The 20,254-nt window shown below is 41.5% G+C and overlaps 1 protein-coding gene across 3 annotated transcripts in view; it reads right to left on the reverse strand.

Moving 5' to 3' along the window:
• Positions 1–930: 930 nt before the first annotated feature.
• Positions 931–20,254, reverse strand: part of gramd1c (GRAM domain containing 1c) — a 61,471-nt gene continuing 42,147 nt past the window's right edge. For all 3 annotated transcript variants that reach the window (XM_061921156.1, XM_061921157.1, XM_061921155.1), the window contains 7 exons: positions 11,813–11,931; positions 9,533–9,644; positions 9,242–9,458; positions 1,534–1,674; positions 1,351–1,469; positions 1,150–1,292; positions 931–1,074 (listed from right to left, as the gene is read on the reverse strand). In XM_061921156.1, the coding sequence (XP_061777140.1) occupies positions 957–1,074; positions 1,150–1,292; positions 1,351–1,469; positions 1,534–1,674; positions 9,242–9,458; positions 9,533–9,644; positions 11,813–11,931 (969 nt within the window). In that variant the 3' untranslated portion in view covers positions 931–956. The remainder of the gene's footprint in view (positions 1,075–1,149; positions 1,293–1,350; positions 1,470–1,533; positions 1,675–9,241; positions 9,459–9,532; positions 9,645–11,812; positions 11,932–20,254) is intronic.

The following is a 20,254-nucleotide window of genomic DNA, read 5'->3' on the forward strand; positions in this document are numbered from 1 at the left end:
ACTAGCACCTAACAATGACTGAATCTTCACATATTGTTGCTGGGTTACTAACATGCTTCAACTTGGATTCTTGCCTCCATGGAATCAAACTAGCACCTAACAATGACTGAATCTTCACATATTTGAGCTCCTATGTGTAGAAAATAAAGGCAGAAGTCCATTTGCTGACAAAGTATCTTTGACTGACTTCCTGCTTTGTTTGTTCAAACGGAAATTCCAAATAATAAAAGATTACTTGATCGGGAGATAATGAATGTCAAAAGTATATCAAACTTTTAATGGAGTGACACTCTTGCATTCTTCCACTCTCCTCCTTTGAAATGGAGTGTGAGCTACTTTTGTACTTTTTCATAACATCTTGCACTCTTCTGCCCTTTTTCATTACCTGAAGAGGAACTCTGAAGAAACCTTTTGAAGGATTCTTCCAGCCCAAAGCGGCACAATGATGGAGGGACGGCGTGGCGCAGTGGAAGAGTGGCCGTGCGCAACCTGAGGATCCCAGGTTCAATCCCCACCTAGTACCAACCTCATCACCTCCGTTGTGTCCTTGAGCAAGACACTTCACCCTTGCTCCTGATGGGTGCTGGTTAGCGTCTTGCATGGCAGCTCCCTCCATCAGTGTGTGAATGTGGAAGTAGTGTCAAAGTGCTTTGAGTACCTTGAAGGTAGTAAATAAGTGCTATACAAGTACAACCCATTTATCAGTTGTTTAATGCTAAGACTAAGACTAAGACTAAGACTAAGACTAAGAGGTGAGGTCATGAGAGGGCTGGGTGGGTGAGATGTTGGTCAGCATGTGAGGATGTATTATACACCGTGAATGTCACCTGCTTCTTGTTGTCACCCTGAAGGCAACCAAACTTCTCCACCTGAACTTTTTCCACTCAAACCTTCAACATCGTAATATTTTGATGACGGCGAGAAGCCAAAATCAAAATGGAGATTATTGGTCGACGTCAACTTTGCTCACCCAGTTCTCGAAAGTAATCTTCAATCCCGTTCCAGGAGTTCTTGGTGATGAAAGACTTGATGAGACTCCAGGGGTGCTTCTTGTACTTGACGTCGGTGAAGACCCTGACACACACAAAGTCTCCATCAACACAGCAGCGCCACACACACACACACAGCAGGAGGCGGCGGCGGCATTACGTCAGGCGACACTTGTGCTTGGAGTGGCGTCGGATGTAGTATCGGTTGTGGGTGTAGAAGTACTCGCTGTAGGGCACGTCGTGCGTGTACACCTCACAGTCCACCAGGTAATAGTGACCATCCTGCGAGTCCTTGTAGAGCGTCTGAGGGAGCAGTGGAGTCAGTAGGAGCAGCAACACCTGCCGGCTGACACCAACACACCTGCTTCTCCGTCGCCGTGGAGAACTTGCCAATCAGAGGGTTGCTGATGGTGATGGTGTAGTTCAGGATCCTCTCAGAGTTCCCCGCCGGGTTCTTCTGCCACTCTGTGAAGGTGGGCTCTGCCGGCGACACAAGGATGCTGCTTGAGCCGCTAGACTTTGGTGGCGGCACAGGTGGACTTACCGGTTATCTTGCGCACGCTCATGAAGCTGCGGATGAAGGGAGAGTCGCTGAAGAGCAGCTGGAACATCCGGCTGGCACTCACATGGAAGACTCTGTTGAGGTAGCGCCGGCCCTCTTCCTGCGGCAGGACCACTCCTTCCTCTGCAGGACCACAGCAAGTGCTTTCATTCATACGTCACAACATATAGTCGCACAGCCTCACACATCTGTGCTCCTTCCTCTGCAGGACCACAGCAAGTGCTTTCATTCATACCTCACAACATATAGTCGCACAGCCTCACACATCTGTGCTCCCTCCTCTGCGGGACCACAGCAAGTGCTTTCATTCATACATCACAACATATAGTCGCACAGCCTCACACATCTGTGCTCCCTCCTCTGCAGAACCACAGCAAGTGCTTTCATTCATACATCACAACATATAGTCGCACAGCCTCACACATCTGTGCTCCCTCCTCTGCGGGACCACATTAAGTGCTTTCATTCATACCTCACAACATATAGTCGCACAGCCTCACACATCTGTGCTCCCTCCTCTGCGGGACCACAGCAAGTGCTTTCATTCATACATCACAACATATAGTCGCACAGCCTCACACATCTGTGCTCCCTCCTCTGCGGGACCACAGCAAGTGCTTTCATTCATACATCACAACATATAGTCGCACAGCCTCACACATCTGTGCTCCCTCCTCTGCGGGACCACAGAAAGTGCTTTCATTCATACCTCACAACATATAGTCGCACAGCTACACACATCTGCTCTAAACACACATAGGAAGTGCTTTCATTCATACGTCACAACATATAGTCGCACAGCCTCACACATCTGCGCTCCCTCCTCTGCAGGACCACAGCAAGTGCTTTCATTCATACGTCACAACATATAGTCGCACAGCCACACATGTCTGCGCTCCCTCCTCTGCAGGACCACAGCAAGTGCTTTCATTCATACGTCACAACATATAGTCGCACAACCTCACATGTCTGCGCTCCCTCCTCTGCAGGACCACAGCAAGTGCTTTCATTCATACGTCACAACATATAGTCGCACAGCCACACATGTCTGCGCTCCCTCCTCTGCAGGACCACAGCAAGTGCTTTCATTCATACCTCACAACATATAGTCGCACAGCCACACATGTCTGCGCTCCCTCCTCTGCAGGACCACAGCAAGTGCTTTCATTCATACGTCACAACATATAGTCGCACAACCTCACATGTCTGCGCTCCCTCCTCTGCAGGACCACAGCAAGTGCTTTCATTCATACCTCACAACATATAGTCGCACAGCCACACACGTCTGCTCTAAACACACATAGGAAGTGCTTTCATTCATACGTCACAACATATAGTCGCACAGCCACACACATCTGCGCTCCCTCCTCTGCAGGACCACAGCAAGTGCTTTCATTCATACGTCACAACATATAGTCGCACAACCTCACGTCTGCGCTCCCTCCTCTGCAGGACCACAGCAAGTGCTTTCATTCATACCTCACAACATATAGTCGCACAACCTCACATGTCTGCACTCCCTCCTCTGCAGGACCACAGCAAGTGCTTTCATTCATACGTCACAACATATAGTCGCACAGCCTCACACATCTGTGCTCCCTCCTCTGCGGGACCACAGCAAGTGCTTTCATTCATACATCACAAAATATAGTCGCACAACCTCACACATCTGCACTCCCTCCTCTGCAGGACCACAGCAAGTGCTTTCATTCATACATCACAAAATATAGTCGCACAGCCTCACACATCTGCGCTCCTTCCTCTGCAGGACCACAGCAAGTGCTTTCATTCATACATCACAAAATATAGTCGCACAGCCTCACATGTCTGCGCTACCACCTCTACAGGACCACAGCAAGTGCTTTCATTCATACGTCACAACATATAGTCGCACAACCTCACATGTCTGCGCTCCCTCTTCTGCAGGACCACAGCAAGTGCTTTCATTCATACCTCACAACATATAGTCGCACAGCCTCACATGTCTGCGCTACCTCCTCTGCAGGACCACAGCAAGTGCTTTCATTCATACGTCACAACATATAGTCGCACAACCTCACATGTCTGCGCTCCCTCCTCTGCAGGACCACAGCAAGTGCTTTCATTCATACGTCACAACATATAGTCGCACAGCCACACATGTCTGCTCTCCCTCCTCTGCAGGACCACAGCAAGTGCTTTCATTCATACGTCACAACATATAGTCGCACAACCTCACATGTCTGCGCTCCCTCCTCTGCAGGACCACAGCAAGTGCTTTCATTCATACGTCACAACATATAGTCGCACAGCCACACATGTCTGCGCTCCCTCCTCTGCAGGACCACAGCAAGTGCTTTCATTCATACGTCACAACATATAGTCGCACAACCTCACATGTCTGCGCTCCCTCCTCTGCAGGACCACAGCAAGTGCTTTCATTCATACGTCACAACATATAGTCGCACAACCTCACATGTCTGCGCTCCCTCCTCTGCAGGACCACAGCAAGTGCTTTCATTCATACCTCACAACATATAGTCGCACAGCCACACATGTCTGCGCTCCCTCCTCTGCAGGACCACAGCAAGTGCTTTCATTCATACGTCACAACATATAGTCGCACAACCTCACATGTCTGCGCTCCCTCCTCTGCAGGACCACAGCAAGTGCTTTCATTCATACCTCACAACATATAGTCGCACAGCCACACACGTCTGCTCTAAACACACATAGGAAGTGCTTTCATTCATACGTCACAACATATAGTCGCACAGCCACACACATCTGCGCTCCCTCCTCTGCAGGACCACAGCAAGTGCTTTCATTCATACGTCACAACATATAGTCACACAGCCACACATGTCTGCGCTCCCTCCTCTGCAGGACCACAGCAAGTGCTTTCATTCATACCTCACAACATATAGTCGCACAGCCACACAGGTCTGCGCTCCCTCCTCTGCAGGACCACAGCAAGTGCTTTCATTCATACGTCACAACATATAGTCGCACAACCTCACATGTCTGCGCTCCCTCCTCTGCAGGACCACAGCAAGTGCTTTCATTCATACCTCACAACATATAGTCGCACAGCCACACACGTCTGCTCTAAACACACATAGGAAGTGCTTTCATTCATACGTCACAACATATAGTCGCACAGCCACACACATCTGCGCTCCCTCCTCTGCAGGACCACAGCAAGTGCTTTCATTCATACCTCACAACATATAGTCGCACAGCTACACACATCTGCTCTAAACACACATAGGAAGTGCTTTCATTCATACGTGACAACATATAGTCGCACAGCCACACACATCTGCACTCCCTCCTCTGCAGGACCACAGCAAGTGCTTTCATTCATACCTCACAACATATAGTCGCACAGCCTCACATGTCTGCGCTACCTCCTCTGCAGGACCACAGCAAGTGCTTTCATTCATACGTCACAACATATAGTCGCACAGCCTCACATGTCTGCACTCCCTCCTCTGCAGGACCACAGCAAGTGCTTTCATTCATACCTCACAACATATAGTCGCACAGCTACACACATCTGCTCTAAACACACATAGGAAGTGCTTTCATTCATACGTCACAACATATAGTCGCACAACCACACACATCTGCGCTCCCTCCTCTGCAGGACCACAGCAAGTGCTTTCATTCATACCTCACAACATATAGTCGCACAGCCTCACACATCTGCGCTCCCTCCTCTGCAGGACCACAGCAAGTGCTTTCATTCATACCTCACAACATATAGTCGCACAGCCTCACACGTCTGCGCTCCCTCCTCTGCAGGACCACAGCAAGTGCTTTCATTCATACCTCACAACATATAGTCGCACAGCCTCACTCATCTGCTCTAAACACAAATAGGAAGTGCTTTCATTCATTCGTCCCAACATGCAGTGGCACAGCCACACACGTCTGCTCTAAGAACACACTCACTAGACCAAAAGTTGCAGATAACTTGTACACTTGTGTTCATTTAGGAATCTCACAGCTGTTATTTCAACTTCTGCGGTATCCTCCGGAAGTTTCTGTGACGAGTGCGACCTGACAGGTTGGAATTAAACATTCCTTGTACAAGTCAAACTAATTGTGTGCTCACTTTTTGGAGTGTTGCCTCTCATTCACAATCAATATTTAAGACAAGAACACACAGGTTTTACTTTTTGATGCATTCCAAATCCTAAAATACAGCAAGTAAGAGGTGGCTAACTATGCAAATAATGGGAGCACAATCTTTTGCCATAAAGTTGCCAAATAAGCACCAACAATACATGTGGTGACCTGAATATCAACAAGTATTAGTGATCTTATTGTTATAAGTGCTAACACAGAGGAACTACTTTTAGAGAGCTATAATGACATATTGAGCTACTGCATCACCTCTGAGTTGGTGAAAGGTAATTGTAGATTAAAAATCATGCCACTCACCTCACACTTTTTTGATACAACTTCCTCAGGATCAGCATGACATGTTGATGTAAAGGGGAAGATATAAACACTCAGTCTTTATCCCAGTGAGAGCAGACATTATACAGTAGGTGATTTTATTATGTTTGTATATTTTGTTTAGGACTTAGCAATACTGCTACATGATGCTACAGTTTCTAAAACTTGTAGATCACCCTCCTTATATTCAGGTTCAAAAATAGAAGTTTGTGGAGCATCATTCGTCCTAAAGTAGTCTTTGTTGTCTCTCATCAAGTCTGCCATGGTTAGTAGTCTTCTTCTTCTTGTGGAAGGGAACTCGACAACATTTTGTGAAATTAATATGCCGCTGAATGATGAAAATATGTAAATATTACATGTTATTATGAATGTTACTACATGTTATATATACTTACATCATGTATATATTACATGTTATTATGAATGTTACTACATGACATATATACTTACATCATGTATATATTACATGTTATTATGAATGTTACTACATGACATATATACTTACATCATGTATATATTACATGTTATTATGAATGTTACTAGATACTACATATATACTTACATCATGTATATATTACATGTTATTATGAATGTTACTAGATACTACATATATACTTACATCATGTATATATGACATGTTATTATGAATGTTACCAGATACTACATATATACTTACATCATGTATATATTACATGTTATTATGAATGCTACTACATGACATATATACTTACATCATGTATATATTACATGTTATTATGAATGTTACTACATGACATATATACTTACATCATGTATATATTACATGTTATTATGAATGTTACTACATGACATATATACTTACATCATGTATATATTACATGTTATTATGAATGTTACTACATGACATATATACTTACATGTTATTTTGAATGTTACCAGATACTACATATATACTTACATCATGTATATATTACATGTTATTATGAATGCTACTACATGACATATATACTTACATCATGTATATATTACATGTTATTATATACTTACATTATGTATATATTACATGTTATTATGAATGTTACTACATGACATATATACTTACATCATGTATATATTACATGTTATTATGAATGTTACTAGATACTACATATATACTTACATCATGTATATATTACATGTTATTATGAATGCTACTACATGACATATATACTTACATCATGTATATATGACATGTTATTATGAATGTTACTACATGACATATATACTTACATCATGTATATACTACATGTTATTATGAATGTTACTAGATACTACATATATACTTACATCATGTATATATGACATGTTATTATGAATGTTACTACATGACATATATACTTACATCATGTATATATTACATGTTATTATATACTTACATTATGTATATATTACATGTTATTATGAATGTTACTACATGACATATACTTGCATCATGTATATATTACATGTTATTATGAATGTTACTACATGACATATATACTTACATGTTATTATGAATGTTACCAGATACTACATATATACTTACATCATGTATATATTACATGTTATTATGAATGTTACTACATGACATATACTTACATCATGTATATATTACATGTTATTATGAATGTTACTACATGACATACATATACTTAGTTTGTATATAAATCATTGGAAGTTTTTGGAAAAGAGCGACTCACATTAGCTCCATTGCTAGCTGACTTTTACCAGTGTTTATTCATCATTTAGAATGCATAAAACAAAACAAAAAAGCACATGTTCTTGTCTCACAATGTTATGCAGGATGCTTTCTGGTAATGTTGCATAATAATAATAATAATAATAATAATGGATTAGATTTCTATTGTTAGATACTCAAATCGCTCACAGAGAAGTGGGAAGCCATCATTCATTCACACCTGGTGGTGGTAAGCTACACCTGTAGCCACAGCTGCCCTGGGGTAGTTTGACGGAAGCGTGGCTACCAGTTTACCACTCACAGAGCTTATTTAAACCTGTTTCACAGAGTAATGAAGACAATTGGAGCCGCTAACGTTCTCGTGACTATCCACTAGCATTCATCCTGATGACAAGAATGTGGGCGTGCTGAGAAGCCATTGCCTTAGACACTTTCAACAACATGTACACACCGATTGTTGGTCCGGCAACATGTTGTGTGCAGCTTCCGCAATCACACGTACAAGATTGAAAGGCATACAGAGTACACTGATGGTTGTGATATAAACAACTTTAACACTTACTAATATGCGCCACGCTGTGAAGCCACACCCAACAAGATTGACGAACACATTTCGGGAGAACATCCTCACAGTAACACAACAAACGCAACACCACAAATACCCATAATCCTAGCGGGGTGTATAAAATAGTCAGGAAGTGTCATGAATACAAAGGATTCTGGGTATTTGTTGTGTTGCGTTTATGTTGTGTTACTGTGAGGATGTTCTCCCGAAATGTGTTTGTCGTTCTTAATTGGTGTGGCTTCAAAGCGTGGCGCATATTACTAAGAGTGTTACATTTGTTTCTATCACACCAATTAGTGTACTGTGTGTCACCCAGCATGCCTTGCAGTCGTGTGCGTGTTGACGCAGAAGACACACACAACATGATGCTGGACTGACAAGCAGACCGTACATGTTGTAGAAGGCGACAAAGCCAAAGGCTTCCTAGCACGCCCTAATAGTTATTATCTGGGTGAGTGCCGGGTGTCATTCAGGAGAATATTAGTGTCTCCTATTGTCTTCTTCGCTTTATGACACAGGTCTAAAATGGCTCTTTGAATGGCAAAGGATACGGATCCCAGGACCATGTATATCAAATATTTCCGGATGGTTCAACCGCCACCCGCCCGGATCTAATTAAAATTTATTTTTTCGCCATGTCAACCGCCCGACTCTCCGCGGATGAGACTGCAAACCGCGCATCTCTAGTGTTCATGTTCCCAATAAACTCAAGAAAGAAAGCATGTCAGCTCTTCCATCACCACGTCTGTCTTCTCCACTTTTCAATTGGCAAAACATCTGACATCTTCTCTGAGCCCTTTGCTCTCTTTCCACATTGTAGTGTTTTCCTGAGTCATCAGCAACAGGTGCACTGCTCTTCTTCTCTAACAGGCAATCATCTCTGAGCACTTTGCTCTCTTTCCACATTGTAGTGTTTTCCTGAGTCATCAGCAACAGGTGCACTGCTCTTCTTCTCTAACAGGCAATCACAATTCAAGCCTCACCTTCGTCCACGCTGTCCTCTGACACACCAGTGGTGCTGGGCTCAGGAGCAGGAGAGCGGCGCTTGGAGCCTCGCTCACCAGTGGTGCTGCGCTCAGGAGCAGGAGAGCAGCGCTTGGAGCCTCGCTCACCAGTGGTGCTGCGCTCAGGAGCAGGAGAGCGGCGCTTGGAGCCTCGCTCTGGTGTGACGAGATCCAGAGAAGTGCGAGGATGGTCGTTCTGTGGCAGAGTAGAAAAGTGTTAGGGTTATGGGGGTGTCCATGGGGGGAAGGGAGGGCAGACTTTTGGACTACCTCAATGGTGACCTTGCGTGAGTCACTTGGTGAGGGAAAGTCCTTGTCCTGAGGGCTGGAGGTGTCGGACCTGGCCAAGGTGGTATCGCCACCAGCAGACCTCGCAGCCACGCTGTCAAGTGAAAGGAACATCGAGCTAGGATTTCTACATCTTTCTTTCTTCATCTTTTTTAGCTGCTCTTTTTACTACAGATGTATTTATTTTTTGCTCTTTTTACTACAGATTTATTTAAATTGATTTGTTACTCTTTATTACAGATGTATTTACTATATATTACAGATTTATCTATTTGTTGCTCTTTTCATTACAGATTTATTTGTTGCTCTTTTTGTTACAGATGTATTTAATTAATGTATTTGTTGCTCCTTATTATCAAATACTTATTTATTTGTTGCTCTTTTTATAACAGATGTATTTTTGTTGATCTAATTATTACATATGTATTTATTTATTGCTGTTATTATTACAAATATATTTATGTGTTGGTCTAATTATTACAGATTTAATTCATTTATTTGTTCCTCTTTTTACTACAGATGTATTTATTTATATGTTGCTTTTTTTATTACAGATGCATTTAATTAATTTATTTGCTGCTTTTTTTATCACATATGTATTTATTTGTTGCTCTTTTTAATACAGATTTTATGTATTTATTTTTATCACAGATTTAATGTATTTGTTGCTGTTTTTAATAAAGATTGATTTAACCAATTCATTTGTTGTTGTTTTTATCACAGATTTATTTATTTCTGGCTTTTTTTATTACAGATTTAATGTATTTATTTGTTTCTCATTTTATTACAGATTGTATTTGTTTCTCTAATTACATATCTTTCTCTTTTTAATACTGATTTATTTAATGTATTTATATGTTGCACTTTATATTACAGATGTATTTAATGTACTTAAGATGTTGCTCTTTTTATCACTGATTTACTTATTTGTTGAATCAATATTTATTTGTTGCTCTTTTTATTAAAGATTTATATAATGTATTTATTTGTTGCTCTTTTGTATAACATATTTATGTGTTTATTTATTTGTTGCTCTTTTTATAACAGATTGATATTCGACAGTTGTTGCTCTTTTTTATTACAAATGTCTTTAATGTACTTATTTTGAAGTAGTCTAGTGCTCTCCATGCAAGTACACAAGTGTACCAAATGAGACAGTTTCAAAGTAAAACAGGGGTTCTTAACCTTTTTGACCTGGGGGCCCAACTTTTCCACTACAGAGGGGCCCGGGGCTCACTCGAATATCAACACTGAAATAGTAATCCTACTCTTGACTTTTCCAATTGATATGAAATCATGTATTATTCACAAAAGTTATTATTTATTAACACATAATCCTTGCGCTTAGATCAGGCTGATTAGAAAAGTAAGTGCTAATGAAATATACTGCATAATAAGGGACTCAGAAATAAGTGTACATACAATTTAGCTTAACTAAAGTGTCAATACAAATGAAAATATACAGCTTCACCACTTTAGTCATCATTTTTGCATTTCAGAAACTTCTCTACGACTTTAGCTGCTGACTTCTTCTGTTTGATATTGTCATTACTGCCGCAAGTGCTGGAAAAGTGTTTTACAAGCCAGTGCTGCTGCGGACTATAAACACAACAGCTGAGAAACAGATACTTTTCTTAGCAAGTGCTGGAAAAGTGTTTTACAAGCCAGTACTGCTGCGGACTATAAACACAACAGCTGAGAAACAGATACTTTTCTTAGCCCTCCAGGGGGCGCTTGCAAGCCAACAAGGGGCCGGGGCCTTAGGGTTAAGAAAGTTAAAGTAGCAATGATTGTCACACACACACACACACACACACACACAGTAGGTGTGGCGAAATTATTCTCTGTATTTGAGCCATCACCCTTGATCACACCCTGGGAGGTGAGGGGAGCAGTGAGCAGCAGGGGTGGCCGCGCCCAAAAATCATTTTTGGTGATTTAACCCCCAGTTCCCAACCTTGATGCTGAATGCCAAGCAGAGAGGTAATGGCTCCCATTTTTATAGTTTTTGGTATGACTCGGCCGGGGTTTGAACTCACAACCTACCCATCTCAGGGCGTACACTCTAACCACGTGGCCACTAAGAAGCAGAATCAGACATACTTTATTCATCCCCGAGGGGAAATTAAAGCAGTGGTTTCCAGCACAACACAAGCATTGTTTGAGGATGTAGTGCAGGAATGAGGTGACATGACGACTATCAGTATCAGTAAAGACATGTAGTTGCCACTGCTGTTGGGTCACATGACCCGTCTTACTCACCTGCTCTGCATGCTGGATTCAGCAGAAAAGCGCAAGGTCTCCATCTCCTCATGGCTCAGACCCAGGTCAGTGCCATAATGCTGTTGGACCATCTGAAGAGACTCTTTGGGGCTCAGCGGCTGCGAGTTACGGGAAGACAAGAGGGCGGGCCATGAACACCACTCGGAAAGTAGAAACCTTCATAAGTAACAGGAAGTAGAGGTGCTAAAGGGAAGTAGAAGTGCTAAAGGGAAGTAGAGGAGAACACAGGAAGTAGAAGTGCTAAAGGGAAGTAGAGGAGAACACAGGAAGTAGAAGTGCTAAAGGGAAGTAGAGGAGGCCACAGGAAGTAGAAGTGCTAAAGGGAAGTAGAGGAGGCCACAGGAAGGCGAAGTAGAGGAGGCCACAGGAAGTAGAAGTGCTAAAGGGAAGTAGAGGAGAACACAGGAAGTAGAAGTGCTAAAGGGAAGTAGAGGAGGCCACAGGAAGTAGAAGTGCTAAAGGGAAGTAGAGGAGGCCACAGGAAGGCGAAGTAGAGGAGGCCACAGGAAGTAGAAGTGCTAAAGGGAAGTAGAGGAGAACACAGGAAGTAGAAGTGCTAAAGGGAAGTAGAGGAGGCCACAGGAAGGCGAAGTAGAGGAGGCCACAGGAAGTAGAAGTGCTAAAGGGAAGTAGAGGAGAACACAGGAAGTAGAAGTGCTAAAGGGAAGTAGAGGAGGCCACAGGAAGGCGAAGTAGAGGAGGCCACAGGAAGTAGAGGAGAACACAGGAAGTAGAAGTGCTAAAGGGAAGTAGAGGAGGCCACAGGAAGGCGAAGTAGAGGAGGCCACAGGAAGTAGAGGAGAACACAGGAAGTAGAAGTGCTAAAGGGAAGTAGAGGAGAACACAGGAAGTAGAAGTGCTAAAGGGAAGTAGAGGAGGCCACAGGAAGTAGAGGAGAACACAGGAAGTAGAAGTGCTAAAGGGAAGTAGAGGAGAACACAGGAAGTAGAAGTGCTAAAGGGAAGTAGAGGAGAACACAGGAAGTAGAAGTGCTAAAGGGAAGTAGAGGAGGCCACAGGAAGGCGAAGTAGAGGAGGCCACAGGAAGTAGAAGTGCTAAAGGGAAGTAGAGGAGAACACAGGAAGTAGAAGTGCTAAAGGGAAGTAGAGGAGGCCACAGGAAGTAGAAGTGCTAAAGGGAAGTAGAGGAGGCCACAGGAAGTAGAAGTGCTAAAGGGAAGTAGAGGAGGCCACAGGAAGTAGAAGTGCTAAAGGGAAGTAGAGGAGGCCACAGGAAGTAGATGAAGATCAAATTGAGACTCTGCAGTCCCTCCATGACAGTAGGGCCCCGCATGCACCAAGACTACTGCCCTTTTTTACCTGCCACGCCGTGTTGGCTGACATTGGAATGTTTTAGTTGTGTTTTGTCTAAAAAATAGAACTGACCTACAGCCAGAGTAAAGAGAACAAGAATATAAATGTGAGTATTATCGCCACATTTTTAACCACTTCCACTCTTTTGTCCTTGCAATGAGTGACTCCCGTCCATGAAGCTTTCTTTCATATACTTTCAAGTTATTTTCTTTAAATCTTGACTTTTTTCTATATTTTTTTTATCACAGTGTTATTCGAATAAAGATTGAAAAAGAAAACCATCGCTTCACGGTGGCAGAGGGGTTGGTGCGTCTGCCCCACAATACGAAGGTCCTGCAGTCCTGGGTTCAATCCCGGGCTCCGGATCTTTCTGTGTGGAGTTTGCATGTTCTCCCCGTGAATGTGTGGGTTCTACGCCGGCTACCTCCCACCTCCAAAGACATGCACCTGGGGATAGGCCCCTCCCACCTCCAAAGACATGCACCTGGGGATAGGCCCCTCCCACCTCCAAAGACATGCACCTGGGGATAGGCCCCTCCCACCTCCAAAGACATGCACCTGGGGATAGGCCCCTCCCACCTCCAAAGACATGCACCTGGGGATAGGCCCCTCCCACCTCCAAAGACATGCACCTGGGGATAGGCCCCTCCCCCCTCCAAAGATAGGTTGATTGGCAACACTAAATGCTCCCTAGTGTGTGAATGTTGTCTGTCTGTGTTGGCCCTGCGATGAGGTGGCCACTTGTCCAGGGTGTACACTGCCTTCCGCCCGATTGTAGCTGAGATAGGTGCCCCAAAAGGGAATAAGCGGTAGGAAAATGGATGGATGGAAAGAAAACCATGATGAATTGATGAAGGTGGACCCCGACTTAAAGAAGTTAGAACTTATTGGGGTGTTAGCATTTAGTGGTCAATTGTAGGGAATATGTACTGTACTGTGCAATCTACTAATAATATGTACTGTACTGTGCAATCTACTAATAATATGTACTGTACTGTGCAATCTACTAATAATATGTACTGTACTGTGCAATCTACTAATAATATGTACTGTACTGTACAATCTACTAATAATATGTACTGTACTGTGCAATCTACTAATAATATGTACTGTACTGTGCAATCTACTAATAATATGTACTGTACTGTGCAATCTACTAATAATATGTACTGTACTGTGCAATCTACTAATAATATGTACTGTACTGTGTAATCTACTAATAATATGTACTGTACTGTGCAATCTACTAATAAAATATGTACTGTACTGTGCAATCTACTAATAAAATATGCACTGTACTGTGCAATCTACTTATAAAAGTTTCAATCAATCAATCAAAACACCTTGACGGACGGTAGGTAGCCTTCGCGCATGCGTGTACCGATGGTGTGGTCACGTGACTGACTAGCAGCTTTGCAGCAGGTTGATACTTTTTATTAATAGATTGCACAGTACAGTGCATATTTTATTAGTAGATTGCACAGTACAGTACATATTTTATTAGTAGATTGCACAGTACAGTACATATTTTATTAGTAGATTGCACAGTACAGTACATATTTTATTAGTAGATTACACAGTACAGTACATATTCCCTACAATAGACCACTAAATGGTAACACCCCAATAAGTTTTGAAACTTGTTTAAGTCGGGGTCCACCTTCATCCATTCCTGGTAGTGGTGGTTCCAAACAACACATTTGGATACAAAACTGGTCGATAAGTTGCATTGACATAAACAGTGTTAAGCATATTTGTATTATTAGTGTTTATATGAAGACCTTCCTTTCAGCTCTTGTTTCATATTATGAGGTTGTCTTCTTGCTCAATTCACCTTTTACAACATCAAACAAGTTGTTCCATTCCAGAAGATGAAATGTTAAACAAGTTGTTCCATTCCAGAAGATGAAATGTTAAACAAGTTGTTCCATTCCAGAAGATGAAATGTTAAACAAGTTGTTCCATTCCAGAAGGTGAAATGTTAAACAAGTTGTTCCATTCCAGAAGATGAAATGTTAAACAAGTTGTTCCATTCCAGAAGGTGAAATGTTAAACAAGTTGTTCCATTCCAGAAGATGAAATGTTAAACAAGTTGTTCCATTCCAGAAGGTGAAATGTTAAACAAGTTGTTCCATTCCAGAAGGTGAAATGTTAAACAAGTTGTTCCATTCCAGAAGGTGAAATGTTAAACAAGTTGTTCCATTCCAGAAGGTGAAATGTTAAACAAGTTGTTCCATTCCAGAAGATGAAATGTTAAACAAGTTGTTCCATTCCAGAAGGTGAAATGTTAAACAAGTTGTTCCATTCCAGAAGGTGAAATGTTAAACAAGTTGTTCCATTCCAGAAGGTGAAATGTTAAACAAGTTGTTCCATTCCAGAAGGTGAAATGTTAAACAAGTTGTTCCATTCCAGAAGATGAAATGTTAAACAAGTTGTTCCATTCCAGAAGGTGAAATGTTAAACAAGTTGTTCCATTCCAGAAGGTGAAATGTTAAACAAGTTGTTCCATTCCAGAAGATGAAATGTTAAACAAGTTGTTCCATTCCAGAAGGTGAAATGTTAAACAAGTTGTTCCATTCCAGAAGATGAAATGTTAAACAAGTTGTTCCATTCCAGAAGGTGAAATGTTAAACAAGTTGTTCCATTCCAGAAGATGAAATGTTAAACAAGTTGTTCCATTCCAGAAGGTGAAATGTTAAACAAGTTGTTCCATTCCAGAAGGTGAAATGTTAAACAAGTTGTTCCATTCCAGAAGATGAAATGTTAAACAAGTTGTTCCATTCCAGAAGATGAAATGTTAAACAAGTTGTTCCATTCCAGAAGGTGAAATGTTAAACAAGTTGTTCCATTCCAGAAGGTGAAATGTTAAACAAGTTGTTCCATTCCAGAAGGTGAAATGTTAAACAAGTTGTTCCATTCCAGAAGGTGAAATGTTAAACAAGTTGTTCCATTCCAGAAGATGAAATGTTAAACAAGTTGTTCCATTCCAGAAGGTGAAATGTTAAACAAGTTGTTCCATTCCAGAAGATGAAATGTTAAACAAGTTGTTCCATTCCAGAAGGTGAAATGTTAAACAAGTTGTTCCATTCCAGAAGGTGAAATGTTAAACAAGTTGTTCCATTCCAGAAGATGAAATGTTAAACAAGTTGTTCCATTCCAGAAGATGAAATGTTAAACAAGTTGTTCCATTCCAGAAGGTGAAATGTTAAACAAGTTGTTCCATTCCAGAAGATGAAATGTTAAACAAGTTGTTCCATTCCAGAAGATGAAATGTTAAACAAGTTGTTCCATTCCAGAAGATGAAATGTTAAACAAGTTGTTCCATTCCAGAAGATGAAATGTTAAACAAGTTGTTCCATTCCAGAAGATGAAATGTTAAACAACGTCCGTCAATCATTGACAACTTTGTACCTCGTCAGCCAACGTGGAGGTGAAAAGTCTTTTAGTCGCTCGTCTCTCAATATTCACTGCAAAGTTGACATTTCAAAGACTTCGCGTTCCAAGACTTCCCAAATCTTACTTGTTGCAGGTAAAGTCCTCAGGTAAGTCTCCAGGTAAGTTTCCAGGTGTGCTCCGACCGGGCGGCCAAGTGCCAACTGAAATCTGTTTCCACGACCCGGAAGTAGACAAGCTCCGCCCACATCAACGTCACATTATGACGTCAATTATTACGTCTTATTTCTTAATCCTAGCAAAAAGAGCAAGTGTGTTTGTGCAACAATAATATATTATTACCTTTTATTACATCTTATTTCTTAATTCTAGCAAAAAGAGCAAGTGTGTTTGTGCAACAATAATATATTATTACCTTTTATTACATCTTATTTCTTAATTCTAGCAAAAAGAGCAAGTGTGTTTGTGCAACAATAATATATTATTACCTTTTATCACATCTTATTTCTTAATTCTAGCAAAAAGAGCAAGTGTGTTTGTGCAACAATAATATATTATTACCTTTTATCACATCTTATTTCTTAATTCTAGCAAAAAGAGCAAGTGTGTTTGTGCAACAATTGACAACACCAGAAAGGTCAGTGAACTTTACCTAACGGTGCACGCACACAACTACACCGTGCACAATAAGGTCACGTATGTGAAAGCTGAACATTTAAGAAAGTAGAATGGGGGAAATCTTTATGTGCATAAATATTGCTATGAGTGCGTGCAATGATGTCATTGTAACAACAGGAAGTGGTGAGCAGTATCTTATCAACGTTGTTCTTCCAATGTTTGACTTTTTACTATCTTGTTTGCTCATTTGAAAAAAGATCTGCCAAATAATAGTGCACACCTTGATATGTGTCCACATAATAGTGCACACCTTGATATGTGTCCACATAATAGTGCACACCTTGATGTGTCCACATAAGAGTGCACACCTTGATATGTGTCCACATAATAGTGCACACCTTGATATGTGTCCACATAATAGTGCACACCTTGATATGTGTCCACATAATAGTGCACACCTTGATATGTGTCCACATAATAGTGCACACCTTGATGTGTCCACATAATAGTGCACACCTTGATATGTGTCCACATAATAGTGCACACCTTGATATGTGTCCACATAATAGTGCACACCTTGATATGTGTCCACATAATAGTGCACACCTTGATATGTGTCCACATAATAGTGCACACCTTGATGTGTCCACATAATAGTGCACACCTTGATATGTGTCCACATAATAGTGCACACCTTGATATGTGTCCACATAATAGTGCACACCTTGATATGTGTCCACATAATAGTGCACACCTTGATATGTGTCCACATAAAAGTGCACACCTTGATATGCGCCCACATAATAGTGCACACCTTGATATGTGTCCACATAATAGTGCACACCTTGATATGTGTCCACATAATAGTGCACACCTTGATATGTGTCCACATAATAGTGCACACCTTGATGTGTCCACATAATAGTGCACACCTTGATATGTGTCCACATAATAGTGCACACCTTGATATGTGTCCACATAATAGTGCACACCTTGATATGTGTCCACATAATAGTGCACACCTTGATGTGTCCACATAATAGTGCACACCTTGATATGTGTCCACATAATAGTGCACACCTTGATATGTGTCCACATAATAGTGCACACCTTGATATGTGTCCACATAATAGTGCACACCTTGATATGTGTCCACATAAAAGTGCACACCTTGATATGTGTCCACATAATAGTGCACACCTTGATATGTGTCCACATAATAGTGCACACCTTGATATGTGTCCACATAATAGTGCACACCTTGATGTGTCCACATAATAGTGCACACCTTGATATGTGTCCACATAATAGTGCACACCTTGATATGTGTCCACATAATAGTGCACACCTTGATATGTGTCCACATAATAGTGCACACCTTGATGTGTCCACATAATAGTGCACACCTTGATATGTGTCCACATAATAGTGCACACCTTGATATGTGTCCACATAATAGTGCACACCTTGATATGTGTCCACATAATAGTGCACACCTTGATATGTGTCCACATAAAAGTGCACACCTTGATATGCGCCCACATAATAGTGCACACCTTGATATGTGTCCACATAAAAGTGCACACCTTGATATGCGCCCACATAATAGTGCACACCTTGATATGTGTCCACATAATAGTGCACACCTTGATATGTGTCCACAAAATGGTGCACACCTTGATATGTGTCCACATAATAGTGCACACCTTGATATGTGTCCACATAATAGTGCACACCTTGATATGTGTCCACATAATAGTGCACACCTTGATATGTGTCCACATAATAGTGCACACCTTGATATGTGTCCACATAAAAGTGCACACCTTGATATGCGCCCACATAATAGTGCACACCTTGATATGTGTCCACATAAAAGTGCACACCTTGATATGCGCCCACATAATAGTGCACACCTTGATATGTGTCCACATAATAGTGCACACCTTGATATGTGTCCACAAAATAGTGCACACCTTGATGTGCGTCCACATAATAGTGCACACCTTGATGTGTCCACATAATAGTGCACACCTTGATATGTGTCCACATAATAGTGCACACCTTGATATGCGCCCACATAATAGTGCACACCTTGATATGTGTCCACATAATAGTGCACACCTTGATATGTGTCCACATAATAGTGCACACCTTGATATGCGCCCACATAATAGTGCACACCTTGATATGCGTCCACATAATAGTGCACACCTTGATATGTGTCCACATAATAGTGCACACCTTGATATGTGTCCACATAATAGTGCACACCTTGATATGTGTCCACATAATAGTGCACACCTTGATATGTGTCCACATAATAGTGCACACCTTGATGTGCGTCCACATAATAGTGCACACCTTGATGTGTCCACATAATAGTGCACACCTTGATATGTGTCCACATAATAGTGCACACCTTGATATGTGTCCACATAATAGTGCACACCTTGATATGTGTCCACATAATAGTGCACACCTTGATATGTGTCCACATAATAGTGCACACCTTGATATGTGTCCACATAAAAGTGCACACCTTGATATGCGCCCACATAATAGTGCACACCTTGATATGTGTCCACATAATAGTGCACACCTTGATATGTGTCCACATAATAGTGCACACCTTGATATGTGTCCACATAATAGTGCACACCTTGATGTGTCCACATAATAGTGCACACCTTGATATGTGTCCACATAATAGTGCACACCTTGATATGTGTCCACATAATAGTGCACACCTTGATATGTGTCCATATAATAGTGCACACCTTGATATGTGTCCACATAATAGTGCACACCTTGATATGTGTCCACATAATAGTGCACACCTTGATATGTGTCCACATAATAGTGCACACCTTGATATGTGTCCACATAAAAGTGCACACTTTGATATGCGCCCACATAATAGTGCACACCTTGATATGTGTCCACATAATAGTGCACACCTTGATATGTGTCCACAAAATAGTGCACACCTTGATGTGCGTCCACATAATAGTGCACACCTTGATGTGTCCACATAATAGTGCACACCTTGATATGTGTCCACATAATAGTGCACACCTTGATATGCGCCCACATA

Source organism: Nerophis ophidion, linkage group LG15, assembly GCF_033978795.1.
Source record: "Nerophis ophidion isolate RoL-2023_Sa linkage group LG15, RoL_Noph_v1.0, whole genome shotgun sequence".
Taxonomy (NCBI): domain Eukaryota; kingdom Metazoa; phylum Chordata; class Actinopteri; order Syngnathiformes; family Syngnathidae; genus Nerophis; species Nerophis ophidion.